This window comes from Heteronotia binoei, chromosome 6 (assembly GCF_032191835.1).
Source record: "Heteronotia binoei isolate CCM8104 ecotype False Entrance Well chromosome 6, APGP_CSIRO_Hbin_v1, whole genome shotgun sequence".
Lineage (NCBI taxonomy): Eukaryota > Metazoa > Chordata > Lepidosauria > Squamata > Gekkonidae > Heteronotia > Heteronotia binoei.
Window position 1 is genome coordinate 65517011 of NC_083228.1, and position 20225 is coordinate 65537235.

Below are 20225 nucleotides of genomic sequence, written 5' to 3' on the forward strand. Positions count from 1 at the left end.
ATGTTCCTTAGTTTCAAAGAAAGGACGTGACATATTTTCACAATTATTTATTTCTATTTCCCCTTCGAAATGTTAGCGATTGTGGGGCGATTTCCAGCCTACCCCTAGCCCACCGCTCAGGACGCTTGGCTTCAAGACAGGAACTCAGCTGAATTACAATGCCAAGGTGACTCAGTCCCACCAAGTGGAACTCTGCCTTTGAACTCTGCCTTTTTTTCTATCTCATCGCAGGATTGCCCTACTAATGCCTGCTGCCGCAGAACTATTTCTCTGTGGAGGAGGGAAGTCTTTTCTCACAGAACCTGGCAGATAAGTGAAAACACGCCGAAGTCAGGGCGGAAGTGGAGGGTTGCATGTCCGGGTTGCAGTCAAGGTGCCCCGGGGAAGTGGACCCAGAGGCAGGCGGGCGACCGAAAAGCATGGCTGTGACTGATTCAAGAGGACCTCGCCAAGCAATCGGTCCTTTGTTCTGAACTGGTAAGGCGCATCGTTCTGCCTTGAGAGGGGGAAGGGGTGCCGTGGTAGCGCCAGCCTTTCCCGTTGTGTGCAAGAGAATACCAGAGCCCCCCGCGGGGGAAGGGAAGGACTAGGAGAGGGAGGGAGCTGCATTCGCCTAATAGTCAGCATTGTGCGGTCGCGCCAGCCGCCGGGCAATGGTCTGCTCTGCTGTTGCCGCCTTTTTAAAAAGACTTCTGGGCGCTTAATTGTTGCTAAGCGGTTAGTAATCCAACGTGGTGCCCGCTTCACCTGCTGAATTGTCGCCTGTTGGTCGCCAGTTAAAAAGACAGTGCTGCTGTTAGGAAGTAAGTCTAGGTCGGAGAGGCGAGGAAACCTATTCCTCCCCCTCAAAGAGCTTGTGGGAGGGGGCGTGTATTGTCTCCTGGAGCAGTTTTGTTTTGTACTAAAAATGAGATAATGCAGTTGTGCAATGACATGAAGAATAAGCAACCCCCAAAGGGAAACTAACCAGTTTGTTTGGGGGCTTTGCTGCCTTATTTCTGCAGCTCTTGTTCACTTCTCATGGCTCTCTTGGTCAAGTTCCTTACCTTACTCATATGTCGCTGATAGGCATTTTTCTTCCAGTTTATCGAGCATAGACAACTAGATATTTCTGTAAATAGCCTTTTATTTGATCAAAGTGTGATTTCTGTTCTACTGGTAGACTCATATAGCAATTTATGGCACTCCTTGGACAGTTCAGGGGCCAAGCCTGACTAGGTGGGGCAAGCCAAATTAAATGCTTGTTTTGACTGTATATTCTTGGGCTGTTCTGTAATACCTTGGGCTGCCCACAGACTCAGCTCCATGCAACAGAAGTCAGCTAACTTCCTCACTTAATTTATGTTACTGCTGAGTGCAAAAAATGGTAAAAGGAACTCTAGCAACCTGCACACTATAGAACAGGGGTAGGCTAGGGTTGCCAGCCTTCAGGTTGGGCCTGGAGATCTCCCACTTTTACAACTGATCTCCATCTGTCAGAGATCAGCTCTGCTGGAGAAAATGGATGCTTTGAAGGGTGGACTCTATGGCACTGTTTCCCATTTGCAGGGTTGGAACCCAGTACTGGGCCACAGAAGCCTCACTACCAGATCAAAAGAAAAGCCAAAGCTAGCCCCGCCCCCAGCAAAGAATGACCTCTGCTTCCTTCCTTCCCCCATCTCTGTGTTGTGCAGAGAAAAGCTACCCTTGAAAACTGACACAGGCTGCAAAGCCTGAGCTTCATTTGGCTTCCTTCCCCTGTCTCTCTGTTGTGCAGAGAGGAGCTAGGCTGCCTCTCCTTCCTTCTCCCTATCTCCCAGTGTTTGAGAGAAAAGCTGACATCCACTGGCACTTTAGATCCATGAAGTGTTCTTAAAGGTATGAGCTTTCATGTACCTTGCAGTATGTTCTTTTGAGGAGATTTCCCCGGGAGGCCTGGGCAGCAAAAAAGGGGTGGGTGTTTTTCTGAGCCAGGAGGGGCGGGGATTGGGCATTCCAGTAGCTATTTTTTTTTTTACCAAATGACACCTGGGCAGAATTGTTGCTGGCTGGGGTAATCTGATGATGAGTAAGGCTTTTTTCCCCTTTGTCCCCCCTTCTTTCTTTTTCCCTCTGTAAGGGATGCTCTGTTTGTATTCTTGGTGCTGGTGGTGGGGGAAGCAACAGTGGGAGGGCTTCTAGTGCCCTGGCCCCAGTGGTGGACATTCTGGTGCTTTTTGGGCATTGCATGAGAGAATTTTGGACTGGATGGTCCACTGGCCTGATCCAATATGGCTTCTCTTATGGTCTTATGTTCTTTCTTTCCACATCTTTTCTTTTCCTTTCCTTCCATTTTTACTGGATGAAACTTTTCTGTTAATCATACTGTTGTTGCAGACATAGGAGCTCTGTCAAGGAAAAATTGGCACCCCCAGTTGTAGCCAGCTGGCCTTTCCATGAGATTTCTGTGTGAGTGAGAGAGGTGTGGGGCAGAAAGAGATGATTGGAGATTACTGCTGTATATCTCAACAGCACTGGAAGTGATGGTACTATGAACTTGGCACCATTTTACTGGTCCTGCTTTTAACAGCTGTCTGACACCAAAATTAAACTCTTCCTGTAGATATTAAAAAGGATGAAAAAAGTTCGCTGGCTAAATATCTGCATAACAGTTTGCTTTTAAAGGCATGGGAAACACAGCCAGTAAAAAGATACAAGCCCCTCATAAATATCCTTTTTTGGATAACTGCAGAAAAGCTTGTTTGAACTTTATATAACTTGAAATTAATTCATTAATTGCAGTACAATACTCTGCTACCTTTCACAGCAATTTCCCAGTGTCTCAGTCAAGACAAAGTATGAAAAATAGTTGTCAAAGGATTTTCTTGAAACCAAGCAAGCTTAGTTGTAGCAGCTGAAGGAAGAGTTCCAGTAGTAGCAGCTGAAGGAAGGACCTACTAAATGTGTCAGCATATTTTGAGGTACAGCAGCTGCCAGGGCCCAGTGTGGGTGGTACACATCGCTGGCATTCCTGATGGTAATGGCAACAGCACTTCCAACTGCATACACTGGCCAGTGCTGTTGAGGAAGGGGTGTGTAGGTGGTGCAGGCAATTGAACATGGGCATTAGGAGTGCTTGCCAGCTGGAGAAGAACACACAAACAGATAGGTGCATGCAGGTTTGAGGGTGGAAAGAGAGGACCCTGGGAATGTATGGAAAAGTTGCAGACTACCCACTTTCCACCCCCATTTTGGCTCAGCATGAGATTTTTCTGAAAACAAAGTTACTTCAGAAGAAGAGGCAGGTTTGGGGGAGTGCCGTGGAAGTGACATCACAGGAAAAGGTGGAGTTTTGGTTCAGTGTGACTTCCAGGTCAAGGGTCAAGTGATGTCACTTCCAGGGGACACCACAGGAAATGACATAATTCCTGTCTCCCGGCTCCACCCCCAAAGTCTCCTGGCTCCACTCCTGAATTTTAGTGGGCCATGAAGGAGAAGTGTAAAAATAACTGGGCCACGGGAAAGAAAAGTTTGGGAAGCCCTGCTCTATGGCATTGTACTATGTTGAAGCCCCTTCCCACTCCAAACCCTGCCCCTCTTCTGGATACACCCCCCCCCCCAAAGTCTCCAGGTATTTCCCAGCACAGACCTGACAACCCTGTGGGTGGCCAAGCTGTGGCTTGGGAGCCACATGTGGTTCTTTCACAACATATTGTATGGCTCTCAAGAGTTCCTACTACTCCCTTGGCCAGCTTGGAGAAGGCATTTAAAGTCTCTTTAAATCACTTCTCCAAGCCAAACCAGCCAGCAGTTTGGAGAATGCATTTAATGTCAGTTGCTTTCTTTCTACTTCTCCCTGCCTCCCCCTCCATTTATTTATTTACCTACTTCCATCCTGTCTCCCAGCTCTCAGACATCTGATGTTCAGGTCGTGTGGCTCTCAAACATCAGACATTTATTCTGTGTGACTTTTACATTAAGCAAGTTTGGCCACCTCTGCTCTAGAAGTTCCTGAGTCTTTGCAGAAGCCTAACTTGGTCTTCATATGATATGGATAAGTGAGGGTAGATACTCCTTACCAACAGTTGAAGTGAGTAGAATGTGGAGTGAATCATGAGGGAAACAAAGTTATGTTGGGCTCTCAGGAGTCATAAGGGCCTTATAGAGGCTTGCCTGAGGAGGGCAGAGTGGGGAGGAACTTCAATGGGACATAATGCCATAAAATTAACCTTACAAATTAGCCATTTTTCTAGGTAAACATTTTACTAGGTAAACCTGTGGGTTGTAGCACTCTCTGAACGTCCTATGTTGATACTGAACGAGCTTTTTAAAATCCCTGCATTCATTATCAAACCAATTATTATGGAAATCTAAACTCTTGAGTGGACCTGATCTCTTAGAGAAAATAGATTAGTAATTTAGCCAATATTTTGATAGATATTTCTATATCCTTATAAAGCTCCTCTATGAGGCTCCTGCAAGTAGGACAGGACATAAAACTAATCTTTTATCTCAGTTGACGAATACTACTTGATTGGCCTCACCATCATACTATCTTGAGTAAATGGAATATCATGCTCAAGAGCTAGAGATGAGGACCTCTAAATACCAGTGCCAGGAGGCAACATCAGAAGAAGGCCTTGTCTTTCGACAGGCCTACAACAACTAATGGGGGATAAGGCTGCCACTGCTATGCCGCTAAACAATACTATCTGAAAGACCACTAACAAACTAACAGAACAACTGAGAACTGAGATCTATATAAAACACCTGGGTTAACAAAATCTTTTTCATAGCACCAAATGTTTGGTTTTCTAAATTGTCTATATATGTTTTTTATGTTTTTCCAATTGTAATTTTAAAATGTTTTATTATGACTGTTCTGGTGCCTAATCATCGTCTTGCCACTTGACTATATACATTTGAAAAACAGAAATACAACAGGCTGTGTATAGTGGCTGGGATTCTAAGAGCAGCTTAAGTTCATGGATATTGGTTTTCCTTTTACCTCTTACAAGCTGACCTTACTTCTACATCACAAGCTGCTTTTGAAATTACTGAGTTTCCAAAACCAAAACTATGTAGCATGGGGATCTGCATTGTGAGGAAATCCACAGTCATATCACTTAGATCACAGGGGCCCCCAACGTGGTGCCTGTGGGAACTGTAGTGCCTGCCAATACCTTTCCTGGTGCTATGTAACTGAAGGTTTTTTGGCTGGCTCTGCCTCCTTTAACAGCCATTTTATGGCAGCCATTCTGTGGCTGTACCCACCACACTACATCCAAACTCCAAAGATGCCTGCAGGTTCAAAAAGTTTAGGGATCCCTGATTTGGATCCTGACCAGGACATTTAAGTACATGGCAACAAAAAGGACTAACATTTGTTGGGTTTGTGATGATGCTAAGCAGACAAAATTAGTGTCCACATAAATTCCACTGATCAAAGAAATAGTTATTTTTCTTTCAGCCCTTCTGCCCAGTTGTAGTTTTTTTTTCTTTTTGCAATTTGTGTATGTGTGTGTTTGTGCATGTCTGGAAGTCATGGTAACTACAGTTTCCTTGTGTATCCTTACCACTAATGTAGCCTTGACACTGGTGAGGTCATAACTTTAGCTTCCCTTGTCTAGTCATGTCTGTCACATGTTTTCAGCTAAGTGGGTCTTATTATGCTGTCTGTGCATTAAAGATGGGTCCTGGTTCAGGAAAAGTTAAAGATCGATGATCTATATAATAGGTCCAATAGCACTTTTCTGTGTTACATTAGGGATGTGAAATTTTCTATGGAAAAATTTCCAATGCTATATTTTTCTATGGAAAATTATCCTCCCCACATAGATGAATACAGTATTTAATCACCCAAAACACATGGAATTCACTGCCACAGGAGGTGGCGGCGGCTACAAGCATAGAGAGCTTCAAGAGGGAACTGGATAAGCATATGGAGCAGAGGTCCATCAGTGGCTGTTAGTCACAGCGTATTGTTGGAACTCTCTGTCTGGGGCAGTGATGCTCTGTATTCTTGGTGCTTGGGGGGGGCACAGTGGGAGGGCTTCTAGTGTCCTGGTCCCAATGGTGGACCTCCTGATGGCACTTGGTTTTTTTGACCACTGTGTGACACAGAGTGTTGGACTGGATGGGCGGTTGGCCTGATCCAACATGACTTCTCTTATGTTCTTAAGTTTTTATTTGTTTATCCAAAGTTGTTATAACTGTTGTGCTTCTGATCAGTGCATGGTTTTGCAAATTAGTCATTGTAGGTAGGCTAAATTTGAGATATGAAGTATGGACAGATGCTAGAACTTGTACATGCTCCAGTACATGGTGCATTTGCCTTCTTTTGTTAACATTGTTTAAATTATTTAAATGTTTGAATTATTTATTTAAATTTGAACTGAAAAAAATAAAAAAATCCAATTCAAATTTTCGTGGAAAGCCTTCATTACTGATTAATCTTAAATCTCAGGATCTTAACAATTAAATATGATTACAGGTACGTCTTTTTCCGTTGCCAGTATATGAGTATGAAAGAATTCTAGAGGATGCCTGACTTAAAACACATCTCAAAATGAAATAGCTATGTGTATTGTATAGCTGTCCTTAAATTACATTTGTTTGCATTCTTTGATACAAATCTTAAGAAGCAGGCCTCTCATGTAAACAGCAGTCTGGTGGTATTAAACTTTTTTTTAGTTCTTTTTCAGGAGCATTACTTCTTAATTATTCTGAATGCTTTTCTTCCTTTTTTTTTTAGGTGCCTTGTAGAGACAGTTTTTCTTCCAGTCTCACAAAAAGAGCTTTTCTGCCTCATGTTTCTTCCAAACTCCAGAAATGGCATAATCCCATCTCTTCTGCTTGTGGTATTTGGACATGTAACCAGTGCTATAGAGATGAAAACTTATGACAAATGGAGACCTCTACCTGAAAGAAACTGTTTAAAATAGAAGCATTTGGCTGCAAAATGGGAATGCTTTGTTCAGTTATAAAGTTTGAAAATCTTCATGAACTGAAGAGGCTGTGCCACTGGGGCCCTATCATAGCTCTCAGTGTAATAGCAATATGCTCAAGCATGGCTATGATCGATGCTGTTCTGTGGTACTGGCCTTTGGACACAACAGGAGGAAGTATCAATTTCATCATGCTTATCAATTGGACTGTTATGATTCTTTACAACTACTTTAATGCTATGTTTGTTGGCCCTGGATATGTTCCTATAGGATGGAAGCCAGTAAGCAAATGATAAAATTGGATGATCTTTTCTAACCTGATACTAGCATAGAATGGAATTTGTGGGCCTGTGTGTTTGATATGTTGAATCAGGTCAAGATGGGAGCCATCTGGTGGGTAGCCAGATTTGTACCCCGTTATTCATCTTGAACAAAGTGGACTTCAAGTCTAATCATATGCACATTTACTTGGAAGTAAAGCTGCTTCCATATTGTTGCCACTGTGGATGCAGAGGCATTTACAGTGGCAATGGGGTGTCCAGGTGACAGTTTTCTCTGCACCATCCTTTCCTTGGCCTGCAGCTGCCATTGCTCCCTGTGCCAGCGGACACAGCCGTGTAATGAAGTGTTAATGATCTGTTGCTGTGATCTACTAGCTCCTCTGAAATCCCAGCTTTCACTTCATTTAAAAAGTCTTTAAGGAATTCCTTAATTCCTCTGGGAATTCAGAGGAGCTAGCATAGATTACTATGAAATTATTGCCAATGATCCAGCAATTGCTGATTAAATAATAATAATAATAATAATAATAATAAAGCCACCTGGTGATGCATGGGGAAAATACTGCCATTGGGTGGGACTTTTAAAAATGCATATGTTTCATTCTACATGTGTGCAAAGGTGTTTTAGCTACCACATTTCTAAACACCAAACTAGATTTGGGAAAGATTACATCAGAGCAGGGGAAAGCCCAAAAGCAGAGCATAACCTTCTGTGTGGAAGCAACCAGAGTGTTACCAGAATGCGTGGGATGTTATAAATGGGGGGGATGCCAACTCTGTGTCATGCAGATAGTGTAAATGTGCATAAAAATGTTTTTATATATGATAATTGATAGATGAGTGAAGGGTGCGGATTGTTTCTTATATATATTCTCTCTAATTGGAAAGGATGCACCAACCATACCTGGATAGAACAAAGCTATAGGAGTTGAGATGTAGTCTGCAGATTTTAATACTTGCTCTGCATCTGCCTTCTCTTTTACATTTTGAGGAAAACTCTCAGGACTGCATGTATCTTCAGTACTGTAAAGTATGCCAGTCTTACAAGGCTCCACGCTCACATCACTGTCGAAAGTGTAACAGGTACCACTACTGATATCTCTCTCTCTCTCTCTTTCCCTCTCTTTATAGATCTGTATGTATACTATAATAAATTGTTCATCAGCACTATTAACACCTATTTAAGTAAACAGCATCTTGGAAATATTTTGATATTTTATGTACCCTTTAGAGCTTAGAAATAAATTCTCATGCCAAACTCCCATATTACATTTTTACCCACCTTAAATACTAATTTAGGATACTTGAACAAGAGCACTGATTTGAATTGTTTTTTAGGTGTGTGATGAAGATGGACCATCACTGTCCTTGGATCAACAACTGCTGTGGGTTTCAGAATCATGCTTCCTTTACTCTCTTTCTTCTGCTGGCTCCCCTAGGATGTATCCATGCTGCTTTCATTTTTATCATGACCATGTACACTCAGCTTTATAACAGGGTAAGAAAATGCTCTTGGATACACTAAATGTCAACAAAAGAGAGTTGATTCACCCCTGGAAAGGAAAGTGATCCATATCTTCTGTTTTTCAGCTGTGAGAATTATAACCGATGGGATTTGTGTGATCAAATTGCATTTTTCTGATTTGGATACTGTATAGGTGGTACTCCTTTTGAGAGGAACATTACATTTGCTTCATCCCACTGTATTCCTTCCTGCAACTGAGTAGCCTCTAAGTAGTAGCGTATCTGCTGAACATGGAGAAGGACTCAGGTTCAATCTGCAGCGCCTCTGATTAAAACAATGAGGCAGCAAATGATGAGAAATACCTTGCTCTGAGATCCTAGAGAGATGCTTTAGTCAGAGTACATAAACTGACCTTGATAAACCTTGATAACTGACTCAGTGTAAGGCAGCTTCCTGTGTGTTCTGACCTGAAATTAGGCATTTCTTATTGCCTGCAGAAAATCTCAAAAAAATTACTTACAATTGAAGAACTTTGCAGCAATGAATAAATAAAACTGTAAATAGGAAGGAAAAACAAATACATATAAAGGAGGCATAGAATTTTTAATTAAGTCAATGCATTTTTGCAGACTAATTTGCTTTACAAGCACAGTTCTCTCTTAGCTTGGTAGATTTCCAGAACCTACTAAATGCCTAAGTGCCAATGTAGTGTGACTTATCCGCTCAAAATTGGGCTGTGATTAAAACATAAAGAAAGCATGTTTTTAATAAATCAAATATATCCTTCAGGCAAAATATAACTTCTGGAAATTTTAGCTTGTTTTGGTATGCGTTGTATTAAGATCTTATAATAACTTTTGAAGATTTCCCAAGGTACAGTCATGCTAACAGACAGTTTCTCCTACTGATTTGCTTTTGTAACTGGCTGTTGTTCTGAATTTCTGTACCTTTGTTTCCTTTCTGTAGGTATCATTTGGCTGGAGTTCTGTAAAGATTGATATGAGTGTAACTAAAAGAGACCCCCACCCAATTATACCTTTTGGATTGTCAGCATTTGCTGCATCTTTATTTGCCTTGGGACTGGCTTTAGGGACAACTATAGCAGTTGGAATGTTGTTTGCAATCCAAGTAAGTTAAAAAACCAAAAAAACCCAAAATGGCATATGTTACAACTTCTAGGGTTCTGTCTGAGATGCAAGAACTGCGTAATTCTTTGATTCATTGCATTGTGAATCATTTGTTGTTCTGTAAGTCTTATTTTTTCCCCATCAGTGAACAATTCAGACAAAGGAATTTAACTGACCGGAAAAGCGTTCAACAAGCCATGTTCCCTGTATGCTGGCTTTCGTTTTAATGACACGTTTAATGAATATCAGTGCAGATCATGTTAAATTGTTTTGTGTTTGCTGACTGTGGCTGTGAATCCCAAGTAGTGGGAATGGAGCTGTACTGCATAAATGGCAACTTTTTGTCCTGCTACTGAAATCTTCTGTGTCCCTGAAAATGTGACACACACATGCCCCAGTCACTGAACACCTAGAAACATCATAGGGGTTGAAGGAAAGGGGCTGCAGCATGAAGCAGGGATTCAGTGAACATTAACCTTTCCCTCTTCCACAAGTGGAAATGCCTATAGAATATTGAAAACAAGATTAGGGCCCAAGCCAGTGTACCTTTTTCAATATCCTGTTAAGAAATAATCTGCCAAATGATATTTGTGCCCTGCAAAACCTTATTTATTTATTATTTATTCTATAACTTATATCCCGCCCTTCCCACAAAGTGGCTCAGGGCGGCTCACAATTATGCAATTCCACAGGGCTTTCAAGGCAGAGAAGTTCTTCAAGGCCTTAGGTTTTGGACAGCAACAGACTATCTTGGCTGGCACTCCCTTCTCCCCCACCTTTTCAGCTGTGCTCCCACCTTGCCCTTCTATGAGGTGGAGACACAGTTGGAATTTAATGTATTAGTCCTATCTGAATAACACTGAGTGAATTTGTTTATTATTGGTTTATTTAAATGTTTGAAAATTATGTTTTTACCATTGTGTTTCATCGCTTTGATCCCTGAGTAATCAGAGATAGAGCAATTTATAAATCTAATGTATAAATAAATTCTCTCTTTCTCTCTCTCTTAGATGAAAGTTATTTTAAGGAACAAAACTTCAATTGAATCATGGATTGAAGAAAAAGTAAGTTTATGTTCTAATTCATTTTTAGAAGTGTATTACAGATGCTAATCTACTTTGTAACTTGCTCCTCTCATAGGCAAACATACTGTATACTTAAACAGAAGGCTAAACAATAGGCCCCACTCTTTCTGTTCTTATACGTTAGTATGGCCTAACAACAGCCAAAGCACTTGCCTGTGGGAAACTGTCATACGTTTTTCTCAGCTGAGCCCCTTGAAAGATTCTTTAAGCAGGAGTCAAACTCAGCAAACTTGGTATCCGTTTATTTGGAGAGGCCGAGTGCTCTGTTGTGCTAAATTCATAATTGTCTTCTCCTTTATGCCTCTGTCCATATGCGATATATTACTCTGTAGTTCCCATAAGCAGCCTGGTTGTTCTTTGCTGAAGATGCTTCTTGCCTGGGCAAGAGGGGTGCAACTGAATCTATAGCAACTTCTTGGTAGGGAGAGGTTTACCCTACTTCTTAGCTAACCCAAGCGCAAAAGTTCTTTTTTGCGTATTTCAAACATCTGGGAGACACCGTTTCCAACAGATATGAACCTAGTTAAGTGTGAGGCTTATGCATTCTCCCCTTCCAACCCTCAAACGGCTCACTAAAATTGAAGGCAAAAGACTTCAGCCTGACACCAGTGAGTTGCAGTGTCTGAATGTGGTTCCTTAATAAACTGAAACTAATTTATTTCCTTAACTGGGATTCCTGACCAGAGTATAATCCTGGTTAAGAATACTGGTTAACCAGCTAACTTGAATTAGTTGAAGGATACCATTTCTAAATAGTTGAGGGGAGGGAAGTATTTCACCAGGTTTGTGACCGTCACAAACAACATCCAAATGTAGCCTTTGATGCAGGTGACATCCTTACTGATGTCCTCTTCTTCATGGAAAACACAGCTTAAATTCATCTTTTGAAAAATCCACTGTGCATTTCAAGAGCATCAAAATCCATGGCTTTCATAACGTTTTGTGGGAAATGAGATTTATGTGTGCATTTCTTATCTGAAAATAGCCATCCAGTGTGGCTTCCAAACATAATGTATTTCATCTCCTCCTTTTAAAGTTGTCATATTTCTTCTTTGGGTGTGAGATAAGGACCTTTCTGCATGATCAAAAAAGTGTGCCCCCACTTATTGTTAATATAATATATCCATGTTTTTTATACATTTTTATCCATTGTTGGAACACCTATATATGTCTGTCCATTAGTTCCCTAGCCAGAAAGGGCTTCCTTGTTTAATAAAATAAAGGAAAATCTGAATAGATATTTTTTTAAAAAAACCCATGCCCCTGTGTAGCTAATCCATCGATTAACATGAATAGAACATGTCCCATATGTAAAAGAGCTATGTGCTTTAGATGCAGTATTGTAAATAAAGTTCTGTGTGTTTATTATAAAACATGTTATTTACTGTGACTGTATCACTAGAGGTCAGTATGATGCAATGGAAAAAAGGCTTATTAAAACAGATAGTGGAATGAAAAGTTTGGGATGTACAAGTGCAGTAAAAGTTTTGTTTTGAGATATTCAAGAACTGTTAGTGTCAGTAAACAAAGATACTGTGATAGTGAAATACAACAACTGAAAATGTTCTGGTTATTCCTTTTTTTAAAAAAAATACTGCTTTATGTGTTTTACTTTCTACTTTGTCTCCAGGGGACAGTAGGAATCAGATCTCTCAATCCACATGGTCCATTTTGGTTTTCTTTGTTCTAAAAAGAAATAGGTCCAGACAGACAGACAAAACATATATTTAGTACTTCTACATTTAGTTTCAGTCTGAAAACATGCACTTCAGAAGAATGTAATGTTTCAGACTGTAATGTTTTAAATTACAGATTGGTCCAAAAACTCAGCTCACATTATCCCTACCCATAGATCTAATCATGTCAGGAGGACCACCATTCCCCATGAACATATACAACACATGTCCTCTCTTCAGGAACCCTCTACTGCTTTGCTTTTTCTTGCTTTTAGGATTCCTCTCCAAAATACTTAATCCTATTTGCCTTCCCATGCCAGATAGACCTTCTTGCCTTTATTCAATAGCCTTGCCTGCTTTTTTTGCCTAGAATTCTGAAACATGCACTGAGAATTTTTCCTCATCCTCCTTGGTTCCATTGCAGCCCCATGTGTGACTCAGTGCGGTGGATCTCTTTTGTGTACTGGCTAGCTTGTACTCTTGAGCTTCTTCCATTAATTCCCTTTATTTGCTTCATTTGTACCCTGCTTTTCCCCATAATGGGGACCCAAAGCAATTTACATCATTCTCCTCTCCTCACAACAATCCTGTGAGGTAGGTTAGGATGAGAGAGTCACTCAGCGAGCTTCCATGGCATGAGTGGGGATTCAAACCAGGATCTCCCAGATACTAGTCCAACACCCTTGACCACTACATCACACTGGCCCTCTGTTCATTTCTTTGAATTGATTGATATCCATGGTTGATCCTACATGGCATGTAAGCCAGAGTTTGCTAATCATGTAGCTTGAGTACTATTTACAACTAGTGTTAGAATTTTATTGTTAATGTGTAGAATTTACTGTACTTATGTACCTATCTCATAGGCCAAAGACCGTATCCAATATTACCAAACAAGAGAGACTTTTGTTTTCCCGTATGACTTGGGAAATAAGTGGAGTAACTTCAAGCAAGTATTCACTTGGTCTGGAATTCCAGAGGGAGATGGCTTGGAGTGGCCAGTGAGGGAAGGTGCACATCAGTATAGTCTGACGGTAACTACCACACCCATCTACTCACCCACATTGAACGGAATTTGAATATCTTTAAAGTTGAGAAATAGCCATCAGGTGAGATGCTCTGTAATCTTTCCATGCATATTTATTGCAGATAGAGCAACTGAAACAAAAAGCTGACAAACGAGTGAGGAGCGTAAGTACACCTGGGATATTTCCTCTTCAGCATCTTCCAAAACTGACATAGACTGACCAAGCAATCCTAAACAGAGTTACACCCTGAATTCAATGGGCTTAGGGCCAAACAAGATGTGACAGCATTACGATTTTAAAGTGACTTTAAAATGCTGTAATTGCAGCAGGAGTAAGGAGCTCTTGTCCCTCCCCCATGCTTTATGAAGTACCAAAACTGCAGGACACCATGTCTGAAGCATGGTGCAAGAACACTGTTGTAACCCCAATCAGGTTCAGGCCCTTGCAACATTTTAAAATCATGTTAAAATTATGAGTGTCCTTGTGGGAACCATAGGATGCCAACATGTCTAGTTCTGTCCTTAGAACTATGTAACTCTCCTTTGCAGGACAGAAGGACTGCAGTGTTTACATTCAGTTAATTTTATTCCATCAATTACATTCCTTGAGTCAGGAAGACCACAGATAAATACACTACATGTTTCTTTTTTGCAGTAGAGGTAAAGATAATAGCCAGCAGTTTGTGGTCATAAAGTAGCATCAAACTACATTTTATCTGTGATATTTCAACCTTGCCAGGTACGATACCAAACAATAGAAGACTACAGTGGTGCCTGCTGCCCTCTCACAAAAGGCTTGAGGACTTTCTTCACCACTCCATGCACTGAAGAACCTAGAATTGCACTCCACAAAGGGGATCTGATTTTAGCCACTAGAGGCTTGAAGTTAGTATTTATGTCTTTCTGTTTAGTTGAGAAGTGTTACTGGAATAAGTGTCATGCTTGATTAATGTATTCCTTATCTTTCAGACACTGGATGTATGGAGACAAAATTACTGATTTGGCAACTGATGGTAACTTCGTTTTTTATTTTTTTGTTGTTTGTATGTTTGTTTTTAAAGATGCTTCTAAAAGCACATCATTTGATGGGCTGATTTTTTTTCCAAAGGTTGCACTTTTCAAGAAGTTATCTTCAAGTTCTCCTTTCATTTTTCATAAATTAAATTTATTTTTTATAAGAAAGCATTTCTTTTCTTCAGTGCACACAGTTTTCTGTAACGTGAAGCATCTCATTTCCCCCCTCTCTCACTATTTTTCTCTTTTCCTATTTCTACCATAGTCTCTCCCCTTTTCCTGCTTCCTTCTCTCCTAGAGTTGCCAACCTCCAGGAGATCTCCTGAAATCACAACAGATCTGCCAGTTCCCCAGAGACCAATTCAGACTGAGGTGGGAAATCCCTGGAGATTTGGGGGTTGAGCCTTGGGAAGGTGAACTTTGGGAAGAGAAGCAATCTCAGCAGGGTATAATCTTATAGAGTACACCCTCCAAAGCAGCCATTTTCTCCAGTGGAACTGAACTCTGTCATCTCCAGCCCCACCTGGAGGTTGGCAGCTCTAATTCTCCTGAAGGAATTGATTGCTTTGGAACATTGAGCCTATAGCATTATACTCTTCTCATGTCCCTCCTGATTTCAATCCCCTCCTCACCAGTTTCCCTTCCTTCAGTTTCTAGGATTTTCCTAACCTTTTCACATCCTCTTGGCAAGCCCCATATTTGGCAAGCCCCATGTTTGCAAGCCCCTGCCTTATTCTCTCTTTCTCAGCCACTCATCAACCTACCTTTTATCTGCCTCTCATATTCAAACATATATTTAAGTTTATGTACTTTATTTATAACACATCTTTCTTCACCAAAAATGGGGACCAAAGCAAGCTTATATTATTCTATTCTTTTTATCTGCACAACACCCCTGTGAGGTGAGTCAGGTTGAAAGTATGTGACTTGTCCAAAATCACCCAGGCAGCTTCCACAGCAAAACAGGAATTCAAACTTGGGTCTCAAAGACTCTAGTCTGGAACTCTAACCAGTACATCATGCTGGCATTCATAGGATGGCTGCTGTTAAAACAGTAGCAAGAAGCCATGCCTAGTTCAGTCATGCAAGTTGGGTGATATCAGGTCACCCAGAGGTTGCTTCCAGGGTTGCCAGGCTCCAGGTGGGTCTGAAAATATCCCAGAATTACAGCTGAACTCCAGACAACAGATCTTCCCCCTCAAGAAAATGACTGCTTTGGAGAGTGAATTTTACGCCATTATATTCAGCTGAAGCCTCTTCCCTCACCAAACCCTACCCGACTCCACCACAAAATTTCCAGGATTTCCCAACCTGAAGCTGGCAATCCTAGGCCCACCTCTGGCTGCAAAATAGGCTTGGAAAGTACCCTGCCTCATCTACTGGATGTAATACTGTGGTTGCCTTTCAACAGCCACTGTGGAATCTGTTGCTTAAGAACAAAAGAGAAGCCATGTTGGATCAGGCCAATGGCCCATCCAGTCCAACACTCTGTGTTACACAGTGGCCAATATGTGTGTGTGTGTATATACACATATACATACATACATATACACACACACACACACACACATATATATATACACACACACACACACACACACACACACACATACTGTGGCTAATAGCCACTGATGGACCTCTGCTCCATATTTTTATCCAATCTCTTCTTAAAGCTGGCTATGCTTGTAGCCACCACCACCTCCTGTGGCAGTGAATTCCACATGTTAATCACCCTTTGGGTGAAGAAGTACTTCCTTTTATCCGTTTTAACCTGACTGCTCAGCAATTTCATTGAATGCCCATGAGTTCTTGTATTGTGAGAAAGGGAGGAAAGTACTTCTTTCTCTACTTTCTCCATCCCATGCATAATCTTGTAAACCTCTATCATGTCACCCCGCAGTCAACGTTTCTTCAAGCTAAAGAGCCCCAAGTGTTTTAATCTTTCTTCATAGGGAAAGTGTTGTAAACCTTTTATCATTCTAGTTGCCCTTTTCTGGACTTTTTCCAATGCTATAATATCCTTTTTGAGTTGCGGTGACCAGAATTGTACACAGTGTTCCAAATGAGACTGCACCATCGATTTATACAGGGGCATTATGATACTGGCTGATTTGTTTTCAATTTCCTTCCTAATAATTCCCAGCATGGCATTGGCCTTTTTTATTGCAATCACACACTGTCTTGACATTTTCAGTGAGTTATCTACCGCAACCCCAAGATCTCTGTCTTGGTCAGTCTCTGCCAGTTCACAACCCATCAACTTGCTTTTGTAGCTGGGATTCTTGGCCCCAATGTTTGCACTTGGCCACATTGAACCTCATCTGCCACGTTGACGCCCACTCATCCAGCCTAACAGAGTGCCTCACAATCCTCTCTGGTTCTCACCACCCTGAACAATTTAGTGTCATCTGCAAACTTGGCCACTTCACTGCTTACTCCAAACTCCAGATCATTCATGAACAAGTTAAAGAGCATTGGACGCAGTACTGAGCCCTGCGGCACCCCACTGCTTACTGTCCTCCACTGTGAAGACTTCCCGTTTATACTCACGCTCTGCTTCCTATTAATTAGCCTATAGCTTAAAGCTATAGTTGCTCCTTCTATCATTTTTTTTAAAACTGTCAGTTGTTTTTTTAGATTTCACATTTTTCTGCAGACCTTGTACACCATCAAATATCTTTATATAAGTTACAAAATCATTCTTTATCTTGTAAGATCCTTATAGCTTTAATTCAAACAATGAAGAATAAGTGATGTTCATGCAGAACATACTTAAAGATGTTAGGGTGGTCACTTTTTAGGGGTATATCATGTTACAGTTTCTGTACATGTATGACCCTTAAATTGTAATAACTTCCCAGATAGCCATACTTTTATCATGACTGGGAAAATCAATAACCCACTACTAGTGTGCAAAATGTCTTTGGCTTGGAGTCCCTGGCATCTCCAGTTAAAAGATCTCATGCAGCTGGTCTGGGAGAGATCTGTGCCTGAAACGGTAAAGAGCCTCTGCCAGCCAGTTCGAGATAGATAGTCCTAGACCAATGACATGATTTCAGTAGGCACAACTGTTAGTTCCCAGTATTTTGTAGAACAGAGAGGTTCTGTTTGCAGTGAGGAAACGTCTTCTTTGCTTTATAGTATATTATTAAATTTCTGAGAAGTCTGCATATGGGCAGTGCATGCTGACATTATAGGACAGAGATACTTTGATTTAGGTGAGACCACAAGAGCTAAATCCACAACCATCTGAATGTGGTTTGTTTGGTTGAGGGAAGGGGCAGGAATGTAAGAGTAATCTCTGAAAAGCATTATTGTCGTCTGTCACAAATTTGATTGTTTTTCTCTCCTAAGATGGGAAGAGAATCAGAGGCTGGTTCCCAAGAAGGTGTGTAGAGAAATGCCTGTATGATTCTGAAACTGATCAACAGTTGGATGGAGAGAAGAAAACAAGATAGCACTTCCCTGCCCTTGAATTAATAAATGGATTTTTTTTCTTTTGGACCACTATCCTTTTACTTGAACTGTTCTGCATATTATATACTTATGCTTTGGACAAAGAGTGCATTTGTGTATTCACAAAAATGGGTGCCCCCCCGTGCCATAACCATAAACTCTTTTGCCATTTTTAAAATGGAGGAAGCCATTCCATAGGATGCCTTTTCCTATTAAAATTTCACAGTTCAGATCATTTGATCCATTTTTATTTTATTTTATGCCAATTGTACATGTCTTAATTTTAAAATCTTGTTCATTAGAAGGCATCTAGTTTCTGTATTCTGTTTGTTATTTCTGTTAACTGTTAACATTCCTAAAGTTGTCATTTCACCCACCCACCCCCACTTTGAAAAGGAGCTATTTGGATCATGGCAAATGCAAGTAAACAGTTTAATACCTGGAATTTTTTTTTTAATTTTTAAAATTATGTGATTTTTTTTGTGACATGCAAATAAACAATATGAATTCTGTATGTAGTCTAATGGGTTTTTAGAGAAAAAGTTACTGCAGAATGAACATGGTGAAGTTTTACAGTAAGAGAAGACAATGTTAATACTTGGATATTTTTGCTCTAAGTTGCTTAGGCCTAAAATTCATTTTCTTCCGTTCCATTTACTAAAGTGAACAAGGTGTCTTCCACCTGTCCATAATGTTTCTTTCAACAATGGTTTCCCCTGTAGTAAGTGAAAGATTACTAACCCAGGTTTATTAAGGATGGGTGCTTTAACTGTACAATGAAGAAGAAACCAGTGTGGGTAAGTTGCCCGTAGAATCAATACAGGCGGGTATATTTGTTTGCCCTTCTGACACTGTTGAAAGCCGGATTCATGTCACTTCTTGTGCCAACACCTACTGTGTTCCTTCCTATAATAACCTTTATCTCATATGGACTGCTCTTAAAAATGCATAGTACTAAAACATCTTTAACAATTTAGTTTTAAGATGGAACTGCTCTGAGAGGGTGCTTTCTGATAGCATAGACCCCACATTCACCCAGCGTTTAGTATACCTTCTGAGGACCCCGACCTTGATCCTTGTAGTAAAGAACTATACTTACAGTATGTCACAGAAGTGAGTACACCCCCTCACATTTTGTAAATATTTAAGTATATCTTTTGATGTGACAACACTGAAGAAATGACACTTGGCTACAATGTAAAGTAGTGAGTCTACAGCTTGTATAACAGTGTAAATGTGATGTCCCCTCAAAATTACAAAACACACAGCCATTAATGTCTAAACTGCTGGCAACAAAAGTGAGTACACCCCTAAGTGATATTGTCCAAATGGGGCGCAAGTAGCCGTTTTCCCTCCCTGGTGTCATGTGACTCGTTAGTGGTACAAGGTATCAGGTGTGAAGGGGGAGCAAGTTATCACTCTCACTCCCTCATACTGGTCACTGGAAGTTGCACATGGCACCTCATGGCAATGAACTCTGAGGATCTGAAAAAATGAATTGTTGCTCTACATAAAGATGGCCTAGGCTATAAGAAGATTGTCAAGACACTGAAACTGAGCTGCAGCATGGTGGCTAAGACCATACAGCGGTTTAACAGGACAGGTTCCACTCAGAACAGGCCTCGCCATGGTCGACCAAAGAAGTTGAATGCCCGTGCTCAGCATCATATCCAGAGGTTGGCTTTGGGAAATAGACGTATGAGTGCTACCAGCATTGCTACAGAGGTTGAAGGGGTGGGGGGTCAGCCTGTCAGTGCTCAGACCATATGCTGCGTGCTGCATCAAATTAGTCTGCAGGGCTGTTGGCCTAGAAGGAAGCTTCTTCTAAAGATGATACACAAGAAAGCCCGCAAACTGTTTGCTGCAGACAAGCAAACTAAGGACATGGATTTCTGGAACCATGTTCTGTGGTCCGATGAGACTAAGATAAACTTATTTAGTTCAGATGGTGTCAAGCATGTGTGGCAGCAACCAGGTACAAAGACAATTGTGTCTTGCCTACAGTCAAGCACGGCAGTGGGAATGTCATGGTCTGAGGCTGCATGAGTGCTGCCGGCACTGGGGAGCTACAGTTCATTGAGGGAAACATGAATGGCAGCATGTACTGTGACATACTGAAGCAGAGCATGATCCCTTCAGAGACTGGGCCGCAGGGCAGTATTCCAACATGATAACGACCCCAAACACAC

General features: G+C 41.1%; 2 protein-coding genes across 3 annotated transcripts in view; one reads left to right on the plus strand and one right to left on the minus strand.

Moving 5' to 3' along the window:
* TECTB (tectorin beta) overlaps positions 1-20225 on the minus strand; it is a 174909-nt gene that overhangs the window by 3396 nt on the left and 151288 nt on the right. The window lies entirely within an intron of this gene.
* ZDHHC6 (zinc finger DHHC-type palmitoyltransferase 6) lies at positions 51-18548 on the plus strand. Of its 2 annotated transcripts, none has more exons than XM_060241658.1 (11): positions 51-477; positions 6713-7186; positions 8172-8269; positions 8525-8684; positions 9618-9779; positions 10789-10842; positions 13406-13573; positions 13689-13730; positions 14306-14451; positions 14536-14579; positions 17935-18548. In XM_060241658.1, the coding sequence occupies exons 2-11, from the start codon at positions 6920-6922 to the stop codon at positions 18036-18038; spliced, it is 1245 nt and encodes a 414-aa protein (XP_060097641.1). In that variant the 5' UTR covers positions 51-477; positions 6713-6919; the 3' UTR covers positions 18039-18548. The 2 variants fall into 2 exon arrangements, with proteins under 2 accessions (XP_060097641.1, XP_060097642.1); XM_060241659.1 differs by having other exon boundaries at positions 8178-8269.